Raw genomic sequence first — 27,242 nt, 5'->3', positions numbered from 1 at the left:
GATATTTACATATAGAATAGAAGATGAACAACAAATGAACTGCCATACATATATTATTACATACATATAGTTTGTAATAATACTAACAGCAATAATAATAATAATAATAATAATAAGTAGCAGTGGTATTAACGTTGATAGAAACTGTAATGGACACAAAGATGTAAACATTATTTTATGTATTAATACAATAATAATGATTGCTGCTATTGTTGTTATAATTATTAGCAACAATGAAAAGTACTCATAAAATATAATTATTAATGTGTATTGTTGATACTGCAGTTTATGTTATTATTATCATTAATAATAATAATAATAATAATAATAATAATAATAATAATAATAATAATAATAAGAAGAAGAAGAAGAAGAAGAAGCAGAAGAATATGACATAAACCTGAAATTAAATTCTGCTTTTTTGTATTCATTGATGAATGTATTAATTTATATTTCATCCAATGAAATACCAGCCAAATTAAGACTCTTGTTTCGTTTTCTGGCGATATCCCGTGTTTCTGAAATTAGCAGCAATTCCGAGCTGTTCTGGACGGCTGTAGAAATCTGCAGCTCAGTGTCACTTTAACTAATTCAGTAGATAATCTCTTCGATACAGAAGGCCACATACAGCGATCAGGAGCGCTGAGCGAAGCTGTGTGTGTACCTGCCTGGCGCTGAAGAGCTGCAGGCTACTTGAGAACCGTTAACTTTACCTGAGAGCCTCTCCTCCTCCTTCTTCTGTCGAGCGCGTTTCTTTAACACTGTGCGTCTGTGCAGAGTGGATGGGAATTTGGACAACACTCTGCTCACGCCCAATAATGTATCACACCGAAAACCGGGGAGTTAATCATTTACGCAGCCTCTTAACACGCGCATATGTATTTATTTATTTATCAGTCAGCGCTCCTTCCTCGTCGCAAGGGCACTTTTGCATGTCTGAGTACGATGGGGCAATAATGTAAACACGCCTGCAATCACCACAAGCCTCTTGTGGCCATTAAAAGTCAGGAGTTCAACTCAAGCTTGCCTCTCTATGTTTCTTTTTTCCTGCAACTGAGTGGGTTCTCGAAGATTCAAGTCAGCGCGTGCACTTCTCATTAAGGGGGCCCCCTTCATAAACATCACTACAACCGTCAATATTTCATCTATCCCTTTGTTCCCCGGCTTTGCCCCACGAGCGACACAGACATTTACACCTTGAACGTGAAATCAGCACACCTTCACGCACTGATGGGGTCTCGCATGTGCGTGCGTTTTGCAGGGTTGGGGGGATGGCAGGGGCAGCTCGCGACCACGTAATGGGGCTCTTTGCGTTTGGTGCACAGATGACAGCGTCGCTTTGTATTGTTGCCCTCGCTGCTGCTGATGCCCCGCCTCTGATGGTAGTCTTAAACCTGGCACCCAGCTAAAACAAACGAAAGTCAGCCTCGAGCTCCCACTCAAGCCAATTAAGGCGGACTCCAGGCTCCCTCTTACGTGTCCAGCTCACTGCACGAAAAGCAACAGGAACCAGAGGAAGCTGGCCAACGACGAGAAGGGACGGCTTCGCTTTTGCCTTCTAATTTCTTCCCTCTCCAGCACAAAACAATGTCGATGAGCCCCAAGCATACGACTCCCTTCTCTGTGTCCGATATCTTGAGTCCTCTTGAGGAGAGCTACAAAAAAGTAAGTATGGAGGGCGGCAACTTGGGGGCTCCTCTTGCCTCGTACAGACAACCGCAAGTCACGCAAGCGGCCATGCAGCAGCACCACATGGGCCACAACGGGACGGTGCCCGCCGCCTACCACATGACCGCGGCCGGGGTCTCGCAGCTGTCCCACACGGCCATGGGAGGCTACTGCAACGGGAACCTGGGCAACATGAGCGAGCTGCCCCCGGCTTATCAGGACGGAATGAGGGGCAGCACGACAGCCACCAGCTGGTACGGAGCAAACCCTGACCCGCGCTTTTCTACAAGTAAGTGCACTTGAGAACGCATGTCGTCGTCGGCTGATGTGACAAGACGCGAGGTGTCACAAGATGCACCTTTTTGACATTTTAGGAATCGACTCGGTTTCTACGGAGGCGACTAAGTTTTCCTTTAGGCTAGCTATAGAGGATTTTATACTAGACCAGGTTAACACCTGTATACGCACCGCACCTGACCTTTTAGAACCAGCTTTGAGAGTAAGGCACCCGGTTCACGTACACGGTGTCTGGTGAGGTGCACTGCCCATGGCTCACGGGTTTCACGGAGTTAAATGAGGCAGGTGTGGAAGCTCAACCAAATCCACTCAGCCAGTTAATAAGCTCTCGAGCGCTGACCCTGGTTTAGGCGAATCTAAAAAAAAACAAACAGGATGAGCATCATGTATGCATAATTTGGCGTAATTGAGCGTAGTGGAAATATTATTGTCAAGAAAATGAATTACGAAAAATCTGTTTTTGTGGTTCATTGATATAATTGTATTATTATTTATGAATACATGCATTATTGTTATTATTGTTGTTGTTGTTATTGTTGTTTACTGTATGTTATATTTTATCTAAAAATGACTGAATGTGTTTTGATGGCAAATGTTTATTATTTATTATTACTGTTATTAAACAGTATTATCTGCTGAATTTTAGCTAACGAGCTCTCTCTCCTTGCAGTCTCTCGTTTCATGGGTTCCTCCTCCGGGATGAATATGGGCAGCATGAGCAGCCTGGGCTCGTTAGCAGACGTGGGCAAGGGAATGGGCTCTCTAAGCAGTGCGCCTAGGAGAAAGCGGCGCGTGCTCTTCTCTCAGGCTCAAGTCTACGAGCTGGAGCGGCGCTTCAAGCAGCAGAAGTACCTGTCTGCGCCCGAGAGAGAGCACCTGGCTAGTATGATCCACCTGACCCCAACCCAGGTCAAGATCTGGTTCCAAAACCACCGCTACAAGATGAAGCGGCAGGCCAAAGACAAAGTGTCCCAGCAGCAAATGCAGCAGGAGGGCGGCTCATGTCAGCAACAGCAACAACAGCAGTCCCCGCGGAGGGTGGCAGTGCCAGTGCTGGTCAAGGACGGCAAGCCGTGCCAGGGCAGCGGCCACACACCCACCAGCGCCGTGCAGAGCCACCATCACCAGGGAGCCAACGTCATGATCATGTCCAGCAATGGCTCAATGGCCCAGCATCAGAGCCAGCAGGTGGGCAGCGCCGGACAGTCCCCAGATTTGGGACAGCACGGCGCAAGCCCTCCGTCACTCCAAACGCAGGTGTCCGGCCTGTCACACCTGAACTCTTCTGGCACTGAGTACGGCGCGGCCTTACCTTGTTCCGCTCTGCTTTATGGCAGGACGTGGTGACGACGGAGCGGACAATAATAACGCAGACAGACCAACGGACAGACAGGCAGACAGACAGCAACTTTACGCTACCCAGTCTCAGCGTCTGTCCTGAACAAGTCAACGAGAAAACTAAAATAAGATACTGTAGCCATGCAAACAGCGGCTGTTGCTCCTTCTAATGCTTACCCCCCTAACATTTCTCCAGACTGGAGGGGGATACAAAAACTCATCGAGCAACACCTCAACCATTTCAGACTGAGAAAGATGAGATGACCTTTCCAGTCTTTTACGACGAGGATGCGCGTCCAAAGATCGCAGAGAAGATGGAATTATTTATAATAGCTTTTAAACGGAGACACTAAGAACCACACATTCCCGACGGATTAAATCAAAAAGCCTCATTTGCCCCCTAAAGACGCCACCTCTCAACAAGCCTGACTCTTATAGATTGCAATGTAAGCCGTAGCTTGTACATCTCTGTAAAAGGGTTGAATTGAATACATAGTTTTTAGCGATATGTATATTGTATAAAATTTTTATCGATATTGAGGGTTACATGTTATTTGAGTTCCATTTGTATTTGTACGTTTCATTTCCTTGTAACTTATAGATATTTGACTTAAATGCAGTCATACAATCATATTAATAAATTATGAAAAAAACGCCTTTATAGTAGAATTGGTTGCCAACGTTAGCATTAAATTAGACACACTAGAATTATACACTTTGAAGCCGTATAAGGGTATATATTTATTAGACTTTTGAAATCTGTCTACAAACAGTTCGTAAACATTTTAAGAACCAATTTTATTGTAACATTGCCCAAATGTTCTCATGTTTGTAAATTATGTGTGCTCCATTTGCGGACAGACAGAGCTAGCTAAAAAAAATGTGACGTGCGTTTTTTCACTTGCCAAGATGGCAAGATGGTTCCTCCCTTTACCCTGACCTGCACGTGTGTAATAGCTCACATCCTCCTTTACAGAAAAAAATGCCCCAGAATTGCCACCCGCATTATAAGCGCTCTCTTACCCCGCAAAAATACCGCACATTATTCGACACTCGATACCTTCAGTTATATTTGAAAGCCTTAATCTTGTTTGTCTTTTGCAAAAGTAAACCGAAAGCAGGGCTTTTGTAAAGTCGGCGTCCTTTGGGGTTTCATTTCTTTATACCGCGAGCGTTGAGTCAGTAAAGGTGAGGTCTCCAATCCTTTTAAAGCTGCGCACATCAAACAAACGCACCTAAAAGCAAGCTTATCAATCAGATCCCTGGCCAAACAGCATTGCTCTCCTAAATAACCGTGTAAGACAATATACACACACTTATCGGAGCAGCCTCTATCAATACAGTGGTGGGGAGAAGCTGGGGGGGAAATGCAATGGCCCACTTGTTTACGTATTGATAAAGTGTATAAACATCAGAGGAGGCGAGTGTGTGCCTGTGTGCGCGCGCGCACGCGTGTGTTAGTAAAGAGTAAAAGACTATGATTTATTTTTTTCATTTTGAATCCCTTTTGAGTTCCTTTCAGCTGGTTGTATTTTAAATATCTAAGAGGTATTAAATATATGAAATGTACAATAATATCAAATAATCAAAGTGATTATGTAGGGGTCCTTACATCTAACATCAGCCAAAGGTCAATCTGCAGACCACTAGAACTAAATCACTAGTATCTAGTAGAAAATTAAACCAAAAACGAGTACGTGTTGACACTGCTAAAGCCCAAGTCTTACTGAAATAGCGCATTGTAACAAAACAGGTGCTTTTGACAGGGACTTCTGACAGCGGAGAGTTGCAGCCCCTGCCTTACACACTAAATGCTCAATTGTTACCTTGCTCATTCATTAAACCGTCGCCACTTATTAAATAGGAAAAACGAAGTTCAAGTAAGTAGAGAATGTTTAAAACTAATTTTGAGTGAAGCTCAGTTTCCTTCTAAACTAAACTGCTTTGGGTTTTCAATCAAAGCTGTAACTGAAACCCATACATGCAAAAGCACCATAGTTTGAATCACGCCACCTCAGGCTTATTTTTACGAGGATAAAGGTAAACTCATTTAGTCTTACGAATACAATAATTGTATTGTTTCTGTAATAGCTTGTTTGAATTAGCCGGTTAAAAAAGATGTTTACATTTCTTGACAGCTCATTAGTGAATGTCAGCGCATCTGGTGCATTTGCACATTAGGTTCACGTTGGGTAAAATGAGAAGGACAGCTGATAAATGCAAATTCTTTTAAAGTATGTGTAGTGGATGTAGGCGCGGCGCCGAATGTGTAGTGAGGGATTGGAGTTTTCCCTTTTTCCATTCTGTTCTGGCACCCATTTGGACTGAATGTTGGCAGCTGTTTATTCCACCTGGCGGCTTGTTTGTTGACAGCTTATTGTGCTTGCATTTAAATGGCTTTTTAGAGAGGTTAATGCCTTCGATTCTTTTATATGGAGAAACTCGGTACACTAAAAATGAGTGCGGCGGCTCCCCAGGTTTTAGGAGGGAGATAAGTCCAACACAAGCGGAATGTAGTGGAGGAAATCCAGGAACAGTTATAAGCTCTAACACTACGCGTCCATTAAGGCGTATTATTCCGGCTCTCTAAACTATTCTTATGTGTCTAAATCCAGAAGCTGCCCTGATGAAGGAATTTGTGAGGAGCACGGGGCCCAGCTAGTCGCAACGACCTTGTGCCACTAGCGATTTTAATGCGTCGCTGATTGTAATGGCGCAATTTTTTTGGATGCAGGATCGTTAAATCAGCCGGTTCACTTTAAATCAACAGTTCGTTTCGTCGTTCATGCCAAATATCCCACCGTCCTGGCTCTAGGAAACTGTCTTTTTATTTAGAGCTGATATTAAATGATCTGTTATTGTGCTTTTAAAAAAAAACATGATATCGTTCTTAATTATGCAGTAGTCAGTAAAGGATAGTTAATACAAAGTATTTTACCCTGCCAATCATTCTGTTTCGATAGATTATATATATTTAAACATGTATCATTTTATGGACAGTTATTGCTACTGTTGACAGCCCTTGTACACTTTAAAAAATTTTTTTTTAAATGTGCTAGAAATGGTTATTTGAGCGATGGCACAGAAAAAACAAGTTTGGTTCCCAAAATAACCATGCTCGTAAAAGTGATTGAAAGAGAGCGAACAGGTTTAAAGAAGCTTCACTTGATGTAATGGTTATTCACACACACACACACACACACACACACACACACACACACACACACACACACACATCACTCATCTGACCCTTGCAGCGCTGCAATATAAATGAAACAGGCAACAGAGACGCATGAACGTTTATTGGATAGAATTTAATAAAGCAACCATTTGGAGAAAATGCGGATGAAAAGCGACGAAGTGATGACGCCCACTTACATTACACTTGCTGAATCTCAGTCTGATGGGTAACCAAATATATCAAACATAAACCACGTTCACTTGCAAAAACGAGGAGTTTCGCTTTAATTCTGTGTGCAAAGGCACCCATTTTCCACCTTAATCCGGATGCGCCCAGAGATTCTATTAGGTTTTGCTGGGGACTTTTTTGTTATTGAATCCGCTTTGAAAGACTGCAGATTACATTTACATGTCTGAAGCTCGGTGTGTGGTCTTTGTGTGAAACTTGTCGCTTTTGAGAATAACTCGATGGAAGCGTGTGCGCTCTCATCGCTGTCTTTCAACACATGCGATGTACAACTACGGACAGTCCTGGCGGCTTTATGAGCAAAGGTCTCAGTTACGCCCTTCAATTAGACCCTAATCTCAGCGCAATCATGTGAGAGTTAGGTTGTCACGAGCTTTGCTCTTCTGCTTTACCCTCAAGCGGGTAAGCGGGAAGTAGACCTTTGTAACCGTCCATGATCAGTTTTTGCCATTAGGCTTAATGTTGTGTGACTACCAGGCCTAAAAGACCACCTGCTAAGACGCGAAGGGCTGGCCAACGACGAGTATTTGTAATCAAAGAAGAAATGCATTGAATACATATTAGTCCATCTGTGGTGATCACGAGGGCCATGTTCTGAGGTACACAGCAAATTCCCAGTGTTAAACACTAACGATGTTAATTAACACTAAGGAATCTGCTGTTCGGCCTCGTATTTCCAAATACAGAATGCTAAACTCTTAATCAGATCATACGCTGTTCTTACCTTATGTTTACTGTACATCTTGTATCATCTTGTACTGGCACATCACGTAAAAGAGTCAACATCAGACATGTTGACTCTTTTACGTGATGTGCCAGTGAAGCGATGTGTCTGGTGATGAATCATACACTGAAAATGAACAGTGAGAGTGTTGACTACTGATAACATACATTTAAATCTGTTACATGTGCAAACGCCGTTAGGGTATGTATAACGAACGCATCACTGACAAAAAAAAAAAAACTTCCATTACACCGACTTGTGGCTGGGCGGCCCATTTCGAAAACCAGAAGAACCCTAGTATTTTAAAATCATTAGCTGGTAGTTTTGGTCTATGATGGTTGAAGCCTATAAGTTATTGCCTGAAAGTTATTGACGCGTCGGACGCTGTTTTGTGCGCTGTCCGAGGTGCTGAAAACTCTCGCAACCAGCTATACTTTCAGGCAGGACGTTTTTAAAATAGCTATGTTAAATGTATTTCTACTGGAATCGATTTGTCTGTAAAATCAGATCCTAAAACGTGAATTTAAATGGTATAGATACAAAGAAATAGCTACTGATGTAGTGGTAAAAGGAAGGTTTCAAAGGCCATGAAAGCGGGTAGGTTACAATTAAGCAGTATTTCCATAAACGGTACGAAAATCAGCACAAAGTACGTGGATCTAATACTTTAGGAAATTTGATAAAGCGTGATTTAATCCATAAACCATGGAAGTGTGACAAACACACACAGTATATGAAGTATACGAAGGCTTTCTGCAATAATCAGTGCTGTCAGACCTCCATCAATTTAAACAAAACTACACACACTTCGTTTACATGCAAATATGGGGTAAGTTACTTTGGATTTGATTGCATGTGATCCTCTAGGTCACTTATTGTCAAACAAGCTGCACAAACGACTGGTGGCCCATGATTAAAATCGAAATCACTTTTAACTAATCTATCATGACTATACTAGGTTAATAGAGTGCTTAAAATACAACGGTGGTACTTCACGACAGTGGGATGCAGCCTCTGAGTGTGATTACACTTCTGGTACAGGGCTGCTCAGCTACATGCATTTATTTCCTTCACTGCCTCTAACTTTCGCGTTGGAGTCCGTAAAAGCTAGATAAAGAAAAATCAGTCAATGAACAGAAGAGATATGTTTTGCTTCTGTATCTCCTCTCCAAAATGTGCATCACAAATTGCACAATTATGCATCACCTGCAATCACATCCTTTTGGTAAATCTTACTGTCAACTAGAAGCAAAAAATCTTTAATTGTCCAGCGTCTGCTTCTTCAGTCTATTGTACTGTGCGCGCACAAGCGGGTCATTTGCGAGGAGAAATACTTAGCATGCAAAGCGGAACACGAGATGCTGTAATACTTGACCTTTCAGTGTAATTGTGGCAGCAGTGAAATGCAGCGCATTCAGTGCTATCTGAATGGAGCCTTTTTCCACCCGATGAACAAAAACCCGCATTTTCATACCTCCCCTTTTTCTTTATTGCTTTCGGTTTTTGTTTCTCTTCAGAGAAAATGATTCTTTTAATGGCTACAAATGTTAAATCCACATTTCAAATGGATAGATCTGCACCGCAAGTGCTTGTAAATTGCACAGTCGTTCGGCCTACACGTCTTTATGCTTTATTTTTAGTGACGGAGTGGAGAAAGATTCGTAAACTGATTTCCACGCGCGTTATTAAGTCATACATCCCTTGGGCAGTAAACATAGGGCGCACCCTTCAGTTCCATCAATTCCTCTTGAAGTCTGTATTGGAGTTCAGCCTTTGCGCACTTTTAGTTGACAACTGAGCATTGGTCGTGTGACAGTGTCGACGATGCCAAAAAACACACAGTGTTTAGGAAAATATAAAAAATTGTGTCTCACAGATTCAGGTCAGATAGAGTTCAAAAGTAAAGCAGACTTCTATTAATTCACAATGTAGCAACATATCGCATTTAGCCCACTTGCGGTGATGGCCATTGCAAGCTGTAGAGCTAAAATAAAATGCACAGTTTTTATTCTGCTTTCATTCTCATCCACTCTAAACTCATATTTGTTCATGCCTTTACGCGTGAGCTCAAACGCCAAGCAGACAAGTGGTCCTCTTCCCCGTTCTTGTACTGTACCAGCGGGAGTCCTTTGGTGGTCACCGAACCATCACTAACCGTGTTAACACCGGGTCCCTTGCTAAATAGCGTGTAATCACCTCACTTGCTGCTTTTTTGATCAACTTTTTTGTCACTTAAACACTGGCGGTTTACTAACGCTTGTTAGCAAAAGGAAACTCTATTAGCACAGGGTGTATTTCGGGTTTAACTTAATTGGTCTAAATCAGGCTGAAAGTGAGCTTACTGAACTACAGAGAAGTATCAGTACTGGCAGCGATGAAAGCCTTCAGTTGGCTGCACAGGTGTGCTGTGTTTTTTTTTACTAATGCAAACATTTTCAACCTTTTAACAGTGCTACACATAGTTTGAGTTTGAACGATTTCATGCAAGACCCAGGTTTATTAGAGATGTGTAAGTATGAAGAACTTTATTGTTGGTAAAGAACCCTTACTTTAAATTAATACATGGTTCTTCACCTTTACAGATTTCATTACAAACGTGGTTCTTATGGCATCGCTTAAACAACCCTTTGCAGAACCGTTATTTTTAAGTGTACATTCGGTAATGGTCATTTACCAGTCTACAGCAGCACCAGTACTTAAACAACTGTGTTAACATAACGTATACATTTACATTTAAATTAGAACTGTGTATATCTGTCAGATATTCACCCTGGATGTAAATAAATAAGTAAATCGCTGTGTGTCAAGTCAGCAGTCTATCATGATGAAGCCCGCTCTCTTAAACCAAGACCCCAATGTGAATGGCCATCTAATAATGCAAAACTGAATCTCTAATAAGACCCGAGCTCATCTAAGTACACAATCAAGGGATTTTGTTCCACATAAACCCGCACATACCAGCCCGGTGATTTCAGAAAGGGAAATCACTTTAAATACATGTTTGACCAATACATCATTTGAGCTGCGACATAAATAGGTAGGGACAATAAATAGGCCACATTAGGATCCCTACAAGAACGCGAGACAGCCAGAGACGCTGCCGGCTTTGCTGTGTGCCTGGCTTAACATTAAGACCTGTTGAGATGATGCCTTTTTCTGCAGAACCAAGAGGAGGTATGCTATTTGCCCCCTAATAAAATATGTCATTAGGAAGAATTCATCTGACACAAAGGGAACGGCAGTCAAAATTGCCCCACTGCTGTTCAGTAATTATATAGTTTGCCTGGGCAGCGGGCTGTCGCGCGTCGAGGCAGGTGGCAAGTCCATCATGCAAATGGCTTGGCGGAGCCGCCACAATTAGCCAGCGCGAAGTCGCCCAAATTAACAATTAGCTAACATGCAATTCCCTCTGTGCAGCGCGGAGGCTCGCCGTTGTGTGACCATTGTATTACGCAGGCAATTGCACGTATGTCGTATCATTTATCATTTCCACGCTCCATTCACAACTCGGAGGCAAAGGAAATCAGGGTGAACGCTCGTCATTAGAGTCCCCCCTGATTGGTACTGTTTCCGGGATATTCACAACTGCATGCAAAATCAAATGCTTCTATTTTACTAGTCTAATAGATACCCCTCGCCCACGCCAAACACACAGACACATACACACGCGCACACACACAGAAGTTAGCCTCAATACCAAATCTTCAACTGAGTAAAACATATCTTATGTGACATTTCGAGATTAAATATTAAGCAATCTCACTTTCTAGGATTTCATATACGTCTAAAAACTGAAGTATCCTTCAGTCCTAAATTACACATTAGACTACTGCATTTTTGTCATTACCAACTACATTACAAAGGAGTCTCTTTCATTTAGGGATGCACTAAATGCAATTGCCCATGCCAATATTCACAAAGCCCCTAGGGAGACATGGTGGTCTTTAATAAAGTGTGGCCATGAGATAACATTTTGAGGCAATTAAAGACTTTTGTAGTGGCCACAACATACATTTTGTACATACTTATTGTATTATTTCGCAGCTTCAACATATTATCTTGATGCCTCAATAAATTATCGAATGACCTCAATATGTTATCTCTTGGCCTCAATATAAACATTGTTCAAAATAGCCACCAAGTCTCCTTATGTGCTCCGTAAATATACCAACACAGACATATCTTAAATGCAGAAAATGTGAATACATACACATTAAAGAAAAATCACGCTAAGAAACTCAACAAGAGTGATACATTATCTAGTGTCCTGTTTTCTTTTTCTGTGTTCTGTATGTCCTTTATTGTGTGCCTGCAAGGGCCAGCAATCGCCAGTCCTTACTTAGCCAGACCCTAGAGGTCCTGCTATTCTAACCCCTCCGCAGATCCCCTTGGAAGCAGCAGACTAAATGCCTGCAGCACTGATGGGCAAAACACAGCCCACCCACCTACTCATTACTGCGACTGCCCTCCGACATGACACGAGAACAAAGTAGACATTAGGCCGCATTAGAGCCGGGAATGGCAGTCATCAGTAACCCGTTATCTGTTAATGAAGGGAAACACATGCAGGGCGATACACTGGAGCCGATCAATAGCGCGCCTGGACAATGACGAACCGCGCACAAAAAGTGGGAATGCAAATCAATTTCAGCCTGTGTTTGCTTTGAGACCGCCGAGTCCATCCCAAGCAATTACATGTTCATTAAAGCCAATTTAACATGGATGCTATCGCGAAAGCAACAACAGTCTGTTTGTTTCACTGCGTTTCAAAAAGCAAAGACTGACAGCTTATTTTGACCACAAATCGGCCTGGATATTTACTAAGATATATTTTATTTTTATTTTTCATTAAAACAAAACAAAACAATGCACAACAGTACAAAATACAAAACAAGTACAAATAATGTTCTATACTTTATTTTTCTATTTAAAAAGTACATTTAACGATCTAAGATGTTTTATGTTGTGAAAAAGAACGTCAATTTAGTGTACCTGTACTAATTCAAGCCATTTTACCTTTTACACAGACACACACTTCGGTTCTTCATGGCCATAACGATACTACTGCCACAATTAGCATCTATTTTACCCTAAAACATGACCTTGGGTGACACCACAAAATGGGATAAACTAAACGGTTTTTAAGTATTAATGGGGTTTCTACCTTAGAACTAACTAAAATATACCTAGGGTTCAGGTTGGGGGTAAAGTACATTCCCTGTACCTGTGTTTTTTCCCCCTGAATGTCAAAACATTTAGCTAATCAGTACCTCTTGCATCAAGGAACAAATTCCCAAACATTTAGTGTAATAACTTTCTGAGAGGTGAGCTGTAGAAACTCCAGATAGTTTGTACCACCTCTGTTGTGAACATACTCTGTATATTCTGTAAAGTGGTGCGTTTCTTTAGAATTGTGCCTTTAGCCAAAAACACTGAATGAGTTTGTTTACATCTTAAAGCTTAAATTATGGATAGAAATGTTCAGTCCAAACTGACTTTGTTGCCACTTTGTAGCAAGGTCAAATGACCTAATGAGCTAACATTTCTACCAAACCAGTGCACAGTTATGTGGGTTCCTGATTGCCCAGCTAATCGGACATGTATGCCCATAGAGCAACAACCACCTCCATACAAACAAGTTTGGCAGGCAACGTGTGAACTTGAATCAGCCCTTTTATTGTGAGCTAATCTTTGCCAAATTCACAACCGATTGAGAGTCAGTTTGAGAGTCATTCTGAGCACTTGACATCAGCTACGTAATGACACACTTAAATTCATTTGGCTAATGGTAAACAAAAGAGGTTAAAGGAAATGGTTCACGTGACTGTATAGTTATTCTCTGTAAAAACCTTTATGTGGTGGGATGAAGACAAACTGGAACAACCAGTAGGACTAGAGTAGGACAGAAGTGAACAAAAACAGATTCTAATCATTTAATGCTCTGTCCAGCTTCAGTTACAGTATAAATGGATTTACAATTGAATACTCTTCACCCTCACTGAGAAATACTGCAGATGAAATTGCACTTTATTGATCCTTTGAGAGAAAGATATATTATACAAATGATCAATGTCCAGCAGGAGGCAATGCTGCAGATCTGTATTCGAAACATGAATGAGGTCAAGGGTAACGCCTCCATCACAAAATGTCCCAAAATAAACATACTTTTGATGGGACTAGCAGTTCTGCTATGATTACAGGACATTTTTGACACAAAACTATTTCCAATCTATGTCGATCTAAAGAGGTCTTTTGCATTATACATCATTACAGCATCTTAGAACACTAATCTAATGCTAAATGGTGTTATTTTTGCTACCTGTGCTGCTCAAGAGCACAGTTTAACAGCAGTGGCAAGAATAACATTGCTATATTTACTCACACTGACAGACAATGATTCATTGGATCAATGTGATCCTTTTAATGTATATCTACCTTAAAATATCCTATTAATTCCTCCATCTGAACTCCCTATCTCTTTAAAAAAAATTGCACAATTTCCCCCCTCCACCTCAAAATGGAGGTGAGCGGACTCGTTTTTGCTTCTAGAACACATTACTTCCCATAAACCCATGTCCCCCTCCCAAGCCCTGTTAGCTTCCCAGTACAGGACCATGGCATGCTGTGTTTTGGCAGGAAATCAATAAAGGGGAAAATCTGCTCTAATCACCCGTACATTTACCATCACAATCAACAATCAAAGCCAAGACCTGAGTCTTTATTTGTAGGCCTGAGCTGCCCAATTTTCCCACTGTGAAAGGCAGGCTAAATTAGAACCCTTGGTTCCTGTTAGCAGCTCTTAATGGCTCTGATTTGTGAACTGCTAAATGAGGTTATGTAAATTGATCCTGAGTGCAGGCAGGGGCCCCCAGGTGACAGGTGCAGTCACCCAAGAGTGGGGGCAGAGGGGGAGGTATGAGACAAGGAGGGAGAAAACTTAGTGATGCTTAGAATCTATAAGCCACCTCACAATCCCACCCTAAAAGAAAGAACAAATTAGATGGATTTTCAATAAAATTCCTTTAAAGTTCATTTGACATTCATTAGTGGAGGAATAATTGCAATTCTGCAGGTTTCTAAACAGGTAACACCCCATTCTGTTACTATAGGCGAGGAAACTCACTCACAAATCATTCTTAAGAAGAAATTTGTTCTTAAAATCAACTTACACAGTTTTCACACAGATTCTGACATTCACCAATGTTTTCTTATTTGGAATTTGTTAAACTTGCAAGGACACTGGGATCAATCATTATAAGAGTATAGCTGTGAACAATTTTGTGTTTTAAAAACACACCATGAATCACTTTTTGTTAGGACTTTTTCTCAAGAACAAATTCTTAAGAGCATATTGATGAATGAGGCCTAAGAGGTTTGTCACTTGTACCACATCCACTTTGTCTTGGTCCATACTACTTATCATAGTTTGCATCCTTATATCATAGAAACACATGCATATTTTTCTTAAAAGACAAAGGGAATAGTTGGGTATTTGATTGGGTATCATTCAAACATTTGCGATACAGACTTCAATAATGATAACTTGACTTCCACACCAACGCCGACATTATTTAAATTAGAAACTGAAAGGGGGTGCAGCCTAAACCAGCAATGAGTGTAAGATGATGTAAGGGCGATATTTATTGATCACGATGGATTACACTCTAATCAAGAGGGACTGATATTAATAACATTCATATAGAATGTAATTTAGACAGCCAAGCACCTTTTTAAACAAATTTTGAAATTGGTACAAAATGACATACATACATTTTTACAATTGAAAGATTATTCAATATTCTATAGTAATAAATAAATAAATAAAAATTAAAGTGCTATAAAGGGTTAAGTGATGCCATAGAAGAACCACATTTTGCTCCATAAAGAACTATGTTTATGAAAGAGATGTGAGAGTGAAGGATCTTTAAATTGCCCAAGAACCTTTACATTAAGTGAAGGTTCTTAACACTACTTCATGGAACCAAATAGGGTTCTTCTATGGAATCGCCTAAAGAACCTTTTACAGCACATTAAGTTTAAAAAAAGTGTAGTTTTGGTAATTTGACTGTAACTCGATCCTGGTTTTAACAAGAAAGAGGGAGTGTGTGTGAGAGAGAAAAAGAGAGAGAGAGAGAGCATGGATTTCAGCTTATCTGATTGGATAAATGTAAAAACATACACAAAAGAGGGGGGGGGGGCTGGACTTCAGCTTATCTGATTGAATAAATGTAATAATGTACACAAAAATACTTGGTAATTAGTAACAATAACAATAATGAGTTATTAATATGCAGCAATGACAGAACTATGTCAACCAACTGTCAATAAATAAAAAAGAAAACAGTGAACTGCATAACTGCATTCGTGTTCTGTTCATGAGTTCTAAGGTTCAGCCAAGCTGCTTGTCTTGGTTACTAAAATGAGAAGTTTTCTTTGTTCTTGTCTTGCAGCGTGGGAATATTCACTAACAGCAAAATGTCAAAAGATGTCAAGTGTTACAGTTCCTTCCCCACAGTGGATGAATTAAACAGCACCCCAGAAAGAACCGGAGCTGAAAGGTTTGTCTCAAAACCCTTCCTAAAATGATTAACCTGTCCAGAGAACATTCAGAACTGAGTTCAGAACTGAGAGCTTTGTGGTTGATGGCAATTGTTCTTTTTTCCCCCTGTTGTTGCGTTCATCAGTCTCCCCTCATTATATGAAAAGAAGAAGGAAAAAAATGTATGAATAGCCAAGGGAGATTTTCCCACAGTCCTTCAGCACAGAAAAATACACCATTGTGGCCAGCTTCCCATCCCTAACGTCCTTACACATTTGTTTGACAGTCAGTGTTACTATAAATGGGGACCAGCCTTTTCAGAGTGTTCTTTGGGGGAAAAAAACAGATGATTTAGGGAACAGAATCTAACAGCATCACCAAAAGGGTGACACTGGACATGGTCGATATTGAATCAGTGTCAAATTCATCAATCCCTCTGTTAAAGGTCAAGATACCTTGATGGACACAGTTCACAAGTTCACCCTATTTAGCAATGATGCTTGGTTGACAGGGGAGGTCATTAGCTACGGTAAGCAGTGTCATCACATGATTCAAACAGAAAGCTGAATACTGTAGACCACTGATTAGAACATTATGAGATCATTGAGGGCAGTAGGTTAATAATAATTGGCATACAATATTATATCAATGGCTAAAACGCCAGACAACATTTCTACTTACATTAGGTTCCTTTGTATTTGAACAGGGACACATTATTTGTTATTTTGCCAATTCAGTGGATTTGAAATGAAGCAATGAATATGTGAAGTGTAGACTTCTAGCTTTAAATTGAAGACAAAAATATTGCATATTGCAATATTGCTTTTATAGTTTATTTTGGAAATAATTTAAATAGTCCCTCTATTTTCCATAGACTTAAACCTAATTAGACAAATTACCATAATAATAACAGAAGCTTTGTTTTAAGGTAGAATTGCTACATAATTTTACTTTAAATTCATGTAGGAGCCTCTCGATTGTAGACTTTGACAATAATAAGCCTACATCCTTGAAAGTGTCCTTGACTTGAGTAGGGCTTTTTTTCACCAAGGAAAGAATTCTGCGATCATCCACTTGTCCAGTTGTCTTCCATGGTCCTCCAGTCCTTTTGGTGTTACTGAGCTACTACAAATGTACCATATTGTCAAAGTGTCTGCTGTCTCTCTTTTTTCAGCCTAATAATGGCCTCTTTTACTTGCATTCTCAATTTTAAGGACTGCATATTATGAGTTTCAGTGCTTGGAATCAACACCAGACTTTTTATCTCCTTAATTAGTCATGAAATAACAAGGGAGTAGATCACACTTGGTCACGAAACTGCTTATCAGTAAACTGTAATGTCAAAATGTTATTCTTAAATGGTTAATGCTACACATATATATAAACACATATGGGCAATAGCTTGTATCTCCATTATTATTATTATTATTATTATTATTAATATTATTTATATTCTTTACACTGTGAATGGACCAACAGAATTGCTTTAAAATAAAATCTTGCTTGGAATAAAATCTTTTTACATTTACATTTTTACATTGACTTCCATTGAAAGTTATATATAATAATATATAATAAAAGTATTAGGACGTGCCTCATAATCATTTAATTCACTTATGCCATAAGTGGAAAAGCGAAAAAGTGCCACAGCAACACAGTGCATGGTGCATAAAAGCTCTGTTACTCTGTTAACTCAAGAACTGCAGTGTTTTTAAACCCGCTGTTACAGCAGCAAAGAGGAGGCCATATAGGAGCTCCAGTAGGTGTATTATGTAGTTGTCCCAACACTTTTCTCCATATAATGTATATCTTTCCAAAAAAAACTTGATTGCGAGAAAAAAAGTAGCAGGTCAAATACTCAAGTACTTTCAGCATCTAGGCCCATCAGCATATGAGCATATTCTTCTTTTTAGTACTGTTTGGTCAATAATAAAATACTACCTAAAGGTTCCAAAAACGATGTTAAAATCAGTAAAACAATAGAAGTTAACCAACATAATAACATTATAACAAAAACAGTTCTATTTATTAAGTTAGTGAAATGTGTTCTGCTCTTCTCATTAACACAGGCCAGGTTATTTGTGTGGAAGTAACGGTGTCATCATTTGAAAAATCTCAGGAAAGTATAAATCTATGAAATGGCTACTTGAGTTCATGTAACCGATTAAAAGAACAGGAAAGGACCCACCTCTGGTTATTTATTATTAGGTAAAGTTTTAAACTTGGGCGGACTGCTTTCTTCTCCTCTCAGTCGCCCTCTCTGCCTCCCAGTCGGCTCTTCCGGTTGAGTCGTAACGCAGTAGAGCGCGTTTCCACCAATCAGCAGCGCGGAGAGACACGGAAGTGCAATGGCGGCGAATGGAGCAGGTCTGGAGTCCGGCAAGGAAAGTAAACAAGAAAACAAGAGCGGACAATCGCGTCCTAACGAGGGGTTTAACAACACTTTCAGGGAGTGCATCTCCTCTCTCCTCGATTCTGTCACAGAGTTTGGGACTGAGGTTGGTTATACGGATGTATTTTCTAGTTTAGACCCGTATGAAGGGGTTTAACGCAGAGCTCGAGCTAAACGGAGTTTATCAACGTGCAGCCGCTTTTCGCGTTAAATGCAGACATATCGGTACACATAAACAACGCCAGGAGTTCGGGTGTAGACTCTCTGTGTGTGGGAGTTTGGAGACATACTGGAAAATGAACATTAATTTAGCTGCATGTGCTCCATTAGCTGTTTCTGTTCAACACCGCTGCAGCGTTTCTGCAAGTGTGAGCACTGATGTGCACTATACAGTATACAGTATACAGTGGAAATCCACACATCTTTCAATTGAATTCCCGTTTTCTGGCCTATAAATGACTTTATAATTCATTTGTTGCAATGTAAATAAATCGTGTGAACTATAAGTGGAGAGCCCTACCATGTCAGCATTGTTAACAGTATTGATGGGGAACAAACATCTGAAGCATTTAAAGGTCTCTAAAAAGCTGTTACTCGAAAACAAAACATAACATTGGTTTATGTTCTTTCTGTCTACATTTTTTTTCTAATTCATTATTGTGGATGTGTTATCAACAAAAACATATATTAATCACCATTATCATTGTCAGGTTGTTGTTTATTTATTTATTATATATATATATATGTATATATATATATATATATATATATATATATATATATATATATATATATAATATATTCGCCTTTAAGTATTTCTGTGTATGCTATCTATAGCATTATACTATGTGATATTTTCACTTGCTAGATAATAGGTCTTAAATGCTTTACTTGAATAATGTTACACAGGTACGCAGATTGTAGCGTTAGGAGTCTTGCCCAGGGACTCTTATTGGTGTAGCTTGTTGTGCTTGACTGGCCAAGGAATTTAATCCTAGTCTACCAAGGGGATGGTGATATTGTTACCCACTGTGCTTTTTTTTATTATTATTATTTCTGTTTCTGTTGATAACGGTCTTGTTTTTGGAAAGATATACACTATATGGACAATGGCTATATGGCTGTCACTTTGTGGCATTTAGTAGTGCCACAAATAATGTTACACAGGTACACAGATTGCAGCATTAGTAGTCTTGCCCAAGGAGTCTTATTGGTGTAGCTTGGTGTGCTTGGCTGGCCAAAGAATTAAACCCTAGTCTACCAAGGGGAAAGTAATATTGTTACCCACTATGGTATTTTAAATTCTGTTTTGTGCACTTTACCTAGTGGTATCCCAAACCTTTCTCGGAGTGTAAAATGTGGAATGCTTTAGATTGTTGTGAACATTTAAATAAAATAAATAGTAATTAAATGTCCCAGAAATGTTTTATGTCTGATTAACTTTTACAATACTATGGCATTTATATTATTGTAATAACTGAACACAGTTAAATCAAAAAAGCTGTGTCAGGTTTGTAAGTCTTTTGGTACAGAGCAGCTAAGTTACAGAGCAACCTAAGTTACATTTGCTTGGGAAATAAATGGAAAAGGTTGAATATTGAATATTATCAGTACCACCAGGGTCTAGCATTATAGTCATGTTCTTTGTTACTTGTTTTCCAGCTAAAAGTATGCACTGGAGTGCTAAGCTTCACTGCCAATGTGAGTGCTGTTAACGTCTCTGACTTGAAACCATCTCATGTGTATAACTGTTTACAACAGCACATCTCCAAGCTGCAGGTAAATACATCAGATGACATATTTCCAGAAAAAGAATAAGATTACAGAATAGTAAGAACACATTAGTGAATAAAGATCTTATATTAGAAAGTGGACATTTTTATATGTATATACTGACCTAACAAGCAAGTCCTACCATTACTGTACATTATATAGCCTACACCTAAATATCATACAGCCATGGTTTGGTATGGATTACCTATTGTAACCTTTTATGTATTCATTTGTATGTTTTTACCTCTCAGTTAATATCCTTAAACCTGAAGCAAATTGTGGAATTGGAGAGCCTGTCTGCCTCAGCCAGTAGGGAAACGACAGGGAAATCCAGCAAAGAGTTGGTAACAACATCAGACCAAGAGATGGAAGTTGACTCAGGACACAATTCTACCACATCACAAGACCACACCGCCCCCAAAGACTCAGTAAAGGCCCAGATGGATGATAGCAGTGTTCAGATCAAAGCTGGCAAAGCTGAGGTAAAATGCCATCTCATGTATAATGTGTAGCACATTAGCAATCAGGAACAATACAGGGCATTCCAATGTAATACCTTTGTTGGTAGAGTCAGACTTATCTTTTTTTTTCAACTACTTTTTTGTTGTTGAAATATTAAAAAATGCAGATGGCAGGATTCCAAAAATCTGGGAACACTGGGGTCACCTTTTTTAAAAATGGCTTGATTTAAGATAGAATAAATAGGGAGTTACAGTAACATGCTGAATACTCAGAATGGTAAAAACTGCTGGTAAAAGGGTTAAAAATAGTGGCATTGTGGTAGTTACTTTAGCAAACTACAGTAATTTTGCAAATACAGTAAATGCCACTGGTTTCAGAAATTAGCTGCATTTTTGTCTGAACTGTGCAGCTAAATTCTGCTTGCCAGTTATCTGGCCTGCTAATGCTGATAGAGGTGCTAGTCCACAGGATAGCACAGGATAGTCCACATGATTTTTTTCCCAGTTTTTAACAACCCGACCACATGAAAATTGTGTTTTTGATGAGCTTTTAGAGGATGCTCTCCAAGGTGGAGGTTTTTAAGACTTGGATGGTATCCACTTTTTTCATAATGGCTCAAAAAGTTGTGGTGTATGATATTACAAGTAGTGATTTAAATCAAGCACTTAATAAATGTTGACAAAAACTGCAAATGACAAAAACTGCAAATGTTGAGCTGTTCTGTATCAGGAAAGAGGAGCTTTGAAAGGACGCAAGGCTCTTTTTTCCCCCCTTGGTTTTGGATCTGTAGACCGCTCGCTATGCTAGTCTTTGCTTTGCTAGCTCGGCTACCAATCCACCAAGCATCAGTCCCCCCACACACACACATTATATCAACAACCAGTGAGCTCCCACAGTGCCCCCCACCCTGTGGCTCTCTTGACGCATCAGACATACCATGGTATACTGTATTATTGTTATACTGCTGAACCTCAACCAGGAATCCTCTTACTGGATAGGTAGGCTGGCCCTCCCTATCCTCCACTCAGTGTTATGCCAGTCAGTGCGTGGTCAGACTTAAAGAAGGCACATGACCGCTTTGACCCTCCCAGTGCTGGTAGCGTCATGTCATAGTTGGAGTCCTATCAATTGTGTGTGGATTGGAAATTAGACTAGAATGTTGGATAAAATAATTAAAATATTTAATTAATCTAAAACAATTACCTGTCTAACCAGCTCTTGCAAATCAATAAAAAAAAAAGTATGTTTTAAAATGTTACAACTAGAAAGGTTAAACTTTTTACTTTAAAATACATTTTTAAGTGAGCCTGTTGATGTTACAGTAACCATATACAACAACAACAGTGGCCATAACTCATGTAGGGTAGGTGGCAGCTCATCTGAACTGGATTTGTTTTAGCTGTGTTAAAGTTCAGCTGAATTATAACTTCATCGTCAAGTTGAAATACATCAGTAAAATGAAGTGTGATGCTATACAAAGAGATCATGAAGGTTCAAACCAATGAAATTCTAAATCTGTTCTCTTGGAGCTTTAATTGTACACACTATTGATTTTAATCAGTGTTCCTCTGTTAAGTGTCGTTGTGTTCAAAAGCAGTTAAGGTTGATTTGTTCAACAATACCTGTTGCTTGTCTAAATCTAATCAGCCCTAGGTGGTCTCCTATGTGGTGACTGAATTATTCTGATTCTTGCTGTGGGTCTGGGAGGTAGCTCAGTCCAATCTGAATGGAGTGCTCTCTCGGCACTCGCTCTCCCTCAGTGAGAAATGAATAGCGGCCCTGTTGGAGAGTCCTGAGAGAGGTCCAGGCCCTTGCTGCATTATGAAGTGGATGCTCATTACTCTGTGAAATTGCATGTGGGTGAAAGACAACGAGGCCTTTATTTTTATATTGTTTTTGTTTAGTTTTTTTTTAGTTTTTTTTTTAAAGTTATTTATGACCGTTATAACAAATGGCCAGGGCAATCTCTGCTGTCTGGAAAAGCTGAGAGTATAAAATGTTTTGATAGTTGGCATAATTATGTCCACTGTTGTCACTTGTTATTCATGTAACCCCCATAACATTCTGTTCCTCGTTATCACTAAACAGCAAAAAGATGAGTGTGGATTGATTTCTCTCAATAGCTCATCAATTCGGCACTCAGTTTTGTTTCTCTCACACACTCTCTCTCTCTCTTGCGCTCTCTGTCTCACAGATTGAACGTAGGATATCTGCATTTATAGAGCGCAAACAGCTGGAGATCAATGAAAACAATGTGCGGGAGTTTTGCAATGTGATCGACTGCAATCAGGGTGAGAATGGGAGGGCACCAGAGGAGGGATGTGGGGGGGAGGGGGAAAGGTGGGAGGTCCACTGAGTAACTGCCAATGTTTGGGAGAGTGCTGATTTTCCACTGGCAAGAGGTCAGACAACACTTAATGAGATGGCTGAAAGACAGCAGCCCCATAATGTGACCAGTTTTGGCCTGAGCAAATTGGAGCTTGGCTGTTAGATTCTTCATAAAGCTCAAAGAACAGGCAAAATCTATATATGTTTTGGATATGCCGTCTTCCAGGGCATATAAAGACTCACTCTATTCATATTTGCCAGCTTGAGATGATTCATATAGGCTAGTCCATTGAGCCATACAGCAATCACAGGTTGGCAATTTTAAAACAACTTTGTTCATTATGTTTTGTAGAGGTAAATGTTGGTGGGGTGTGGGGGGGTCTGAGTGACCCATCTTTGTTCTCCTTCATGAACTGTCTCTTAAATGGTTCATTAATTCTCCACAGAAAACAGTTGCGCTAGAACAGATGCCGTCTTCACACCATATCCTGGATTCAAGAGTCATGTCAAAGGTCAGGCTCATTGTTTTTCACTCTTTATTCTGTCAACCACAGCTAACAAAAAGTTGCTATTTTACAAGTAAGTGCTAATTGTTTGAATGTGCAGGCTATCTTTCATTATTTGCCCATGCAGTGACGCGAGTGGTAAATACTTATGGGCCCCAGACCAGAGGGGGGCGCTCTGAGCAGGGGGAGCAGCAGCAAGGCTCGTTCAGCAGAGACTGTGGAAACCCCGCAATTGAAGAGCGGCTACACAACATAGAGGCCCACCTGAAGTTAACAGCAGGTTAGTGGGGTCAAGAAGAAGATTTTTTTTTCTTATTTTATAAAAGAAGTCATAGCCCGCATGCACCTCAACCTGAGAAAAACAAATACATAAATATTGTCATGTTGTTTCAGAAAGACTTACAATTACTTGAAAGTAAATCCACTGTAACTATAATAATAATATAATATATATAATAAAATATACCTGCGTTTTAGCGGGTCCTGTCCCTCAAAGCATTTACCAGAGGCTAAAGAAGCTAGAGGATCGAATCCTGGAACTTGAGGGTCTTTCCCCGGAGTACTTCCACTCCATGGTGAGTAGTGGCAGAGGGGGAGTGGAGAGGATGTGTTTGTATGTTATATGGTGAACAAAATAAACACAAATTGAATTCTTCAGTGGCTTGCAGCACTGTGGAGCTGTGTAGGTTTCAAATCAGTTGTTTGGAAGGAGTCATTTGAAAACTAGACGTGATTTCTGTAGCTGTATTGTAGTTATTATGAAACATGTCTCAAGTATTATGGGAGGACCCTTAATATATCAAACCCTATATGACTTCATTGGTTTATCCAGCCAAAACAGATAGCCTATGGAAATGAGAGTAAAAGATAATGATGTATTTCATAAACCTCGAGATATTGTAGTTTGTGTGTTAAGACAATGTTTTGGAGGTTTTGCCTACATTAGCATTAATAGAACAGCTTCCTGATGCCAGTGGCTTTTGAAGTGCGTGGCCACTTTAGCTTCTGCGTGCCACTCTTTCTCTTACAGTATACATATACTTGCCATCCTGCAGACTTTTGGCTTATGTGTATTTTTTCTCTCCACTCACGACAGTCAACCGGAGAGTTCTTCAAAGCCATTAAAAGCTGATATGAGTGATATTTTTTCCCCTCTCTTCAGAATTTGTTATCCATGTCAGATTGTAGCCCATCAAAGTTAGCTGAGTAAGTGCTCTTGAACCATTCTACGCCTCCTCACACTGGCTTCACTCAGTTCAGTGCTGAGCTGAGAGCTACTGATTTCCATGTCCTTTAGTAAGTGTGTGTGTGTGTGTGTGTAGAGCCTATAAAGTGGGGCATTGAGTACACTGTAAAATATGCTGATCTTTTTACTTTGTGCCATTGCTTTTAGCAAGTCCAGTGAATTAATTAAACCGTTGTGGTGGGGGCCAATTGATCTCGTTCCCAAATGTGTTTATATCCACCCTGAAAAGTGTCTGAAATTAAGCCGAGTTGCTAGTAGCTGATGAGAGAAGAGATAGACAGAATAGATGAGGGGGACACTGGGTGTCAGAGTGAATGTTGATGGCCTCTTCTGCACAGTGCTAATCAGTACTGTGCAGAGACTGGCCTGCCTGGCTACTGCTGATGAAAGTCAGTCAGTTAGCAGTGACTGTTATGTCGATCGCTTCACTATAGTATTAAATGTGTAACGATACATGAATTTGTCTGCAAAACTTTGGGCACCCTTGGACAAATGACATTTTTGTGTTTTTTATTGTTGTTGTTTCTTGTAACATAAAGCTGTGCTCATGCATGGTTATCTCTTAAAACATAAAACGTTCATCAATGTGGCCTGTGCAAAAGTTTGGACACCTTACAGAACCATTTCTCCCTCATGTCTTTGCAGACAACCTCTAGCTCTAGCTGTGCATGCAAGACAACCCATAAATTATATTGTTTAAGATTAATCAACTAATTGCCCACAATGTTTAGGTCTATGAACTGTAGAGCCATTCCAAAACCCTCAGTTTGTTTCTCTTCAGGTAGTCCATGCTGACTTTTGAGATGTTTCAGATCATTATCCTGTTTATGAAGCCATCCTCTTTCCTGCATCTGCCTTTTAACAGATATGATCTGCAATACATTCTTACCTCCACCTGTGTAAAATAGCCAATGCCACTGGCAGCAACACATCCCAAAGCATGATAAATCCACCCTCTTTTTTACAGTTAGCGAGATGTTCTTTTTATGTAGGACATTTGTGGGGGTTTCCCTCCAAAAAGAGTTATTTTATTATTATTATTTTATTATTATTATTTCCCCAGTCCACAGCACTTTTTTCTAAAGAGCACCCATTTCTCTAGGTGTTCTGTTGCATACTTCATATGTTGAGTTTTGTGGTGAGGTCACAGGTAAATTATTTTCTTCAGTGTAGATTGTGTGTGCAAGCAATGCTGCACAGTGGGCTGGTGCACCACTACTCTCAATTTGGATAAACATTGACTCTGGTTCTTGTCAGTCATGTAAGGGTTTTGGTTTTGCTTTCTTTCTTTTTTTTATCTCAGAGTTGTCTTGGTCTTTCTGATCTCATTTGGACTTCCACAGTTTCCCCCTATAGTCCCCCTTTATAGCATTCTCCAAAGTAGAAACTGCAAGCTGAATTTTTTTTTCCTGCCTTGTGGGCATTAATTGTTTTTTCTTTTCAGATTTTAGACAGTTGCTTTGAAAAGCACATGGTTGCAGAGTGTCATCACAATAGGATTTGCAAAAATGTGTTAGTTACAGAGGATGTTACTACCTCTGAATAAAAAAAAAAAAAATAAAAAAAAAGATCAAGGGTGCCCGTACTTTTACATTCAACCATATGTGCAGTTGGTTATATTTCTGAACGTCTTTCTTGGTCTAGTCTTGAGTTGTCTGTTTGTTACAAGATCAAACAACATCTAGAGGTTATTCATATAAATATTTTGGGGTTTTGTTCAGTCTTTTTTAAGCTACCTTTATCTTAACCAGCATTGTTTTGCATTTCAGAGTTATTCTCACAAACGTCCGAAATCTTCGGTTTCTCAGGTGAGTATTTGCATTGTATTGGCAGAGAGCTTTGACAGGTTTGCATGTATGAATGTGTGAGCAGACAGAAAAACTGCTTCATGTTTTTCATTTCTTTTTTTCCCCTTCTTTTAGAGCTACAGTCTGACTGAGTTGGATGGAAAGATTAATGCAGTTAAAACTGCCTTGCTGAAGAGAGCGAGTGAGTTTCAGTCCACAGACGTGAGGGAGTTTACGTTTTGACACATGCGCATGCATAACCACAGTCACGAGCAAGGCCTTCACTACTTAAACACAAACTCTGCATATAACTCCACACACACACACATTATAAAACTCTTCTGTCAAAGTCAGTGTACACCTTTGCTGGGGACCAGTGTCTGTTCTGTGTGCTTGATGTCTTGTTGTTGTTGTTTGAATTATAGATTTGAAAATGGCGAACGCTGTTTATTTTGATGTGGTAATTGAGAGAAGAAAACCATGCTGTCATTTTCATATTTGTAAAATACATAATTTCTGTAAAGTATTCTGACTATTTCTTTTTTTCCCCCATTGAACACTTTCTCTACATACACAGGATGTTTCTATAATCCTTGACATATCTGTCTTTTTATCTTGGAGCTGAGTTTGAGGAGGTCCTTTTATTCTTGGAGGCAGAGAGGGAATTGGAGTTTTAAAAAGAAAATGGAGAACTACAGTGTTCACAGGCAAAAGAGCGTTTGCAGCAGCTTTTTCGTCCCTTTACAGTCAATTAC

At 39.8% G+C, this 27,242-nt stretch overlaps 2 protein-coding genes across 2 annotated transcripts; both read left to right on the top strand.

Annotated features, from left to right (window-relative positions):
- The first annotated feature begins 1,294 nt into the window (after nucleotides 1-1,294).
- Nucleotides 1,295-4,618, top strand: nkx2.1 (NK2 homeobox 1). The gene is made up of 2 exons (XM_072690451.1): nucleotides 1,295-1,957; nucleotides 2,636-4,618. The coding sequence occupies exons 1-2, from the start codon at nucleotides 1,588-1,590 to the stop codon at nucleotides 3,310-3,312; spliced, it is 1,047 nt and encodes a 348-aa protein (XP_072546552.1). The 5' UTR covers nucleotides 1,295-1,587; the 3' UTR covers nucleotides 3,313-4,618.
- A 13,677-nt stretch (nucleotides 4,619-18,295) lies between these two features.
- On the top strand, nucleotides 18,296-27,013 carry mbip (MAP3K12 binding inhibitory protein 1). Its single transcript, XM_072690450.1, has 9 exons — nucleotides 18,296-18,491; nucleotides 20,048-20,164; nucleotides 20,410-20,640; nucleotides 22,815-22,911; nucleotides 23,395-23,460; nucleotides 23,582-23,734; nucleotides 23,932-24,029; nucleotides 26,470-26,508; nucleotides 26,623-27,013. The coding sequence occupies exons 1-9, from the start codon at nucleotides 18,342-18,344 to the stop codon at nucleotides 26,728-26,730; spliced, it is 1,059 nt and encodes a 352-aa protein (XP_072546551.1). The 5' UTR covers nucleotides 18,296-18,341; the 3' UTR covers nucleotides 26,731-27,013.
- Nucleotides 27,014-27,242: the final 229 nt, after the last annotated feature.

This window comes from Salminus brasiliensis, chromosome 10 (assembly GCF_030463535.1).
Source record: "Salminus brasiliensis chromosome 10, fSalBra1.hap2, whole genome shotgun sequence".
In the NCBI taxonomy this organism is placed as follows: domain Eukaryota; kingdom Metazoa; phylum Chordata; class Actinopteri; order Characiformes; family Bryconidae; genus Salminus; species Salminus brasiliensis.
Note: the sequence above shows the minus strand (reverse complement) of the source record. Positions and strands in the feature narration are given on the sequence as shown.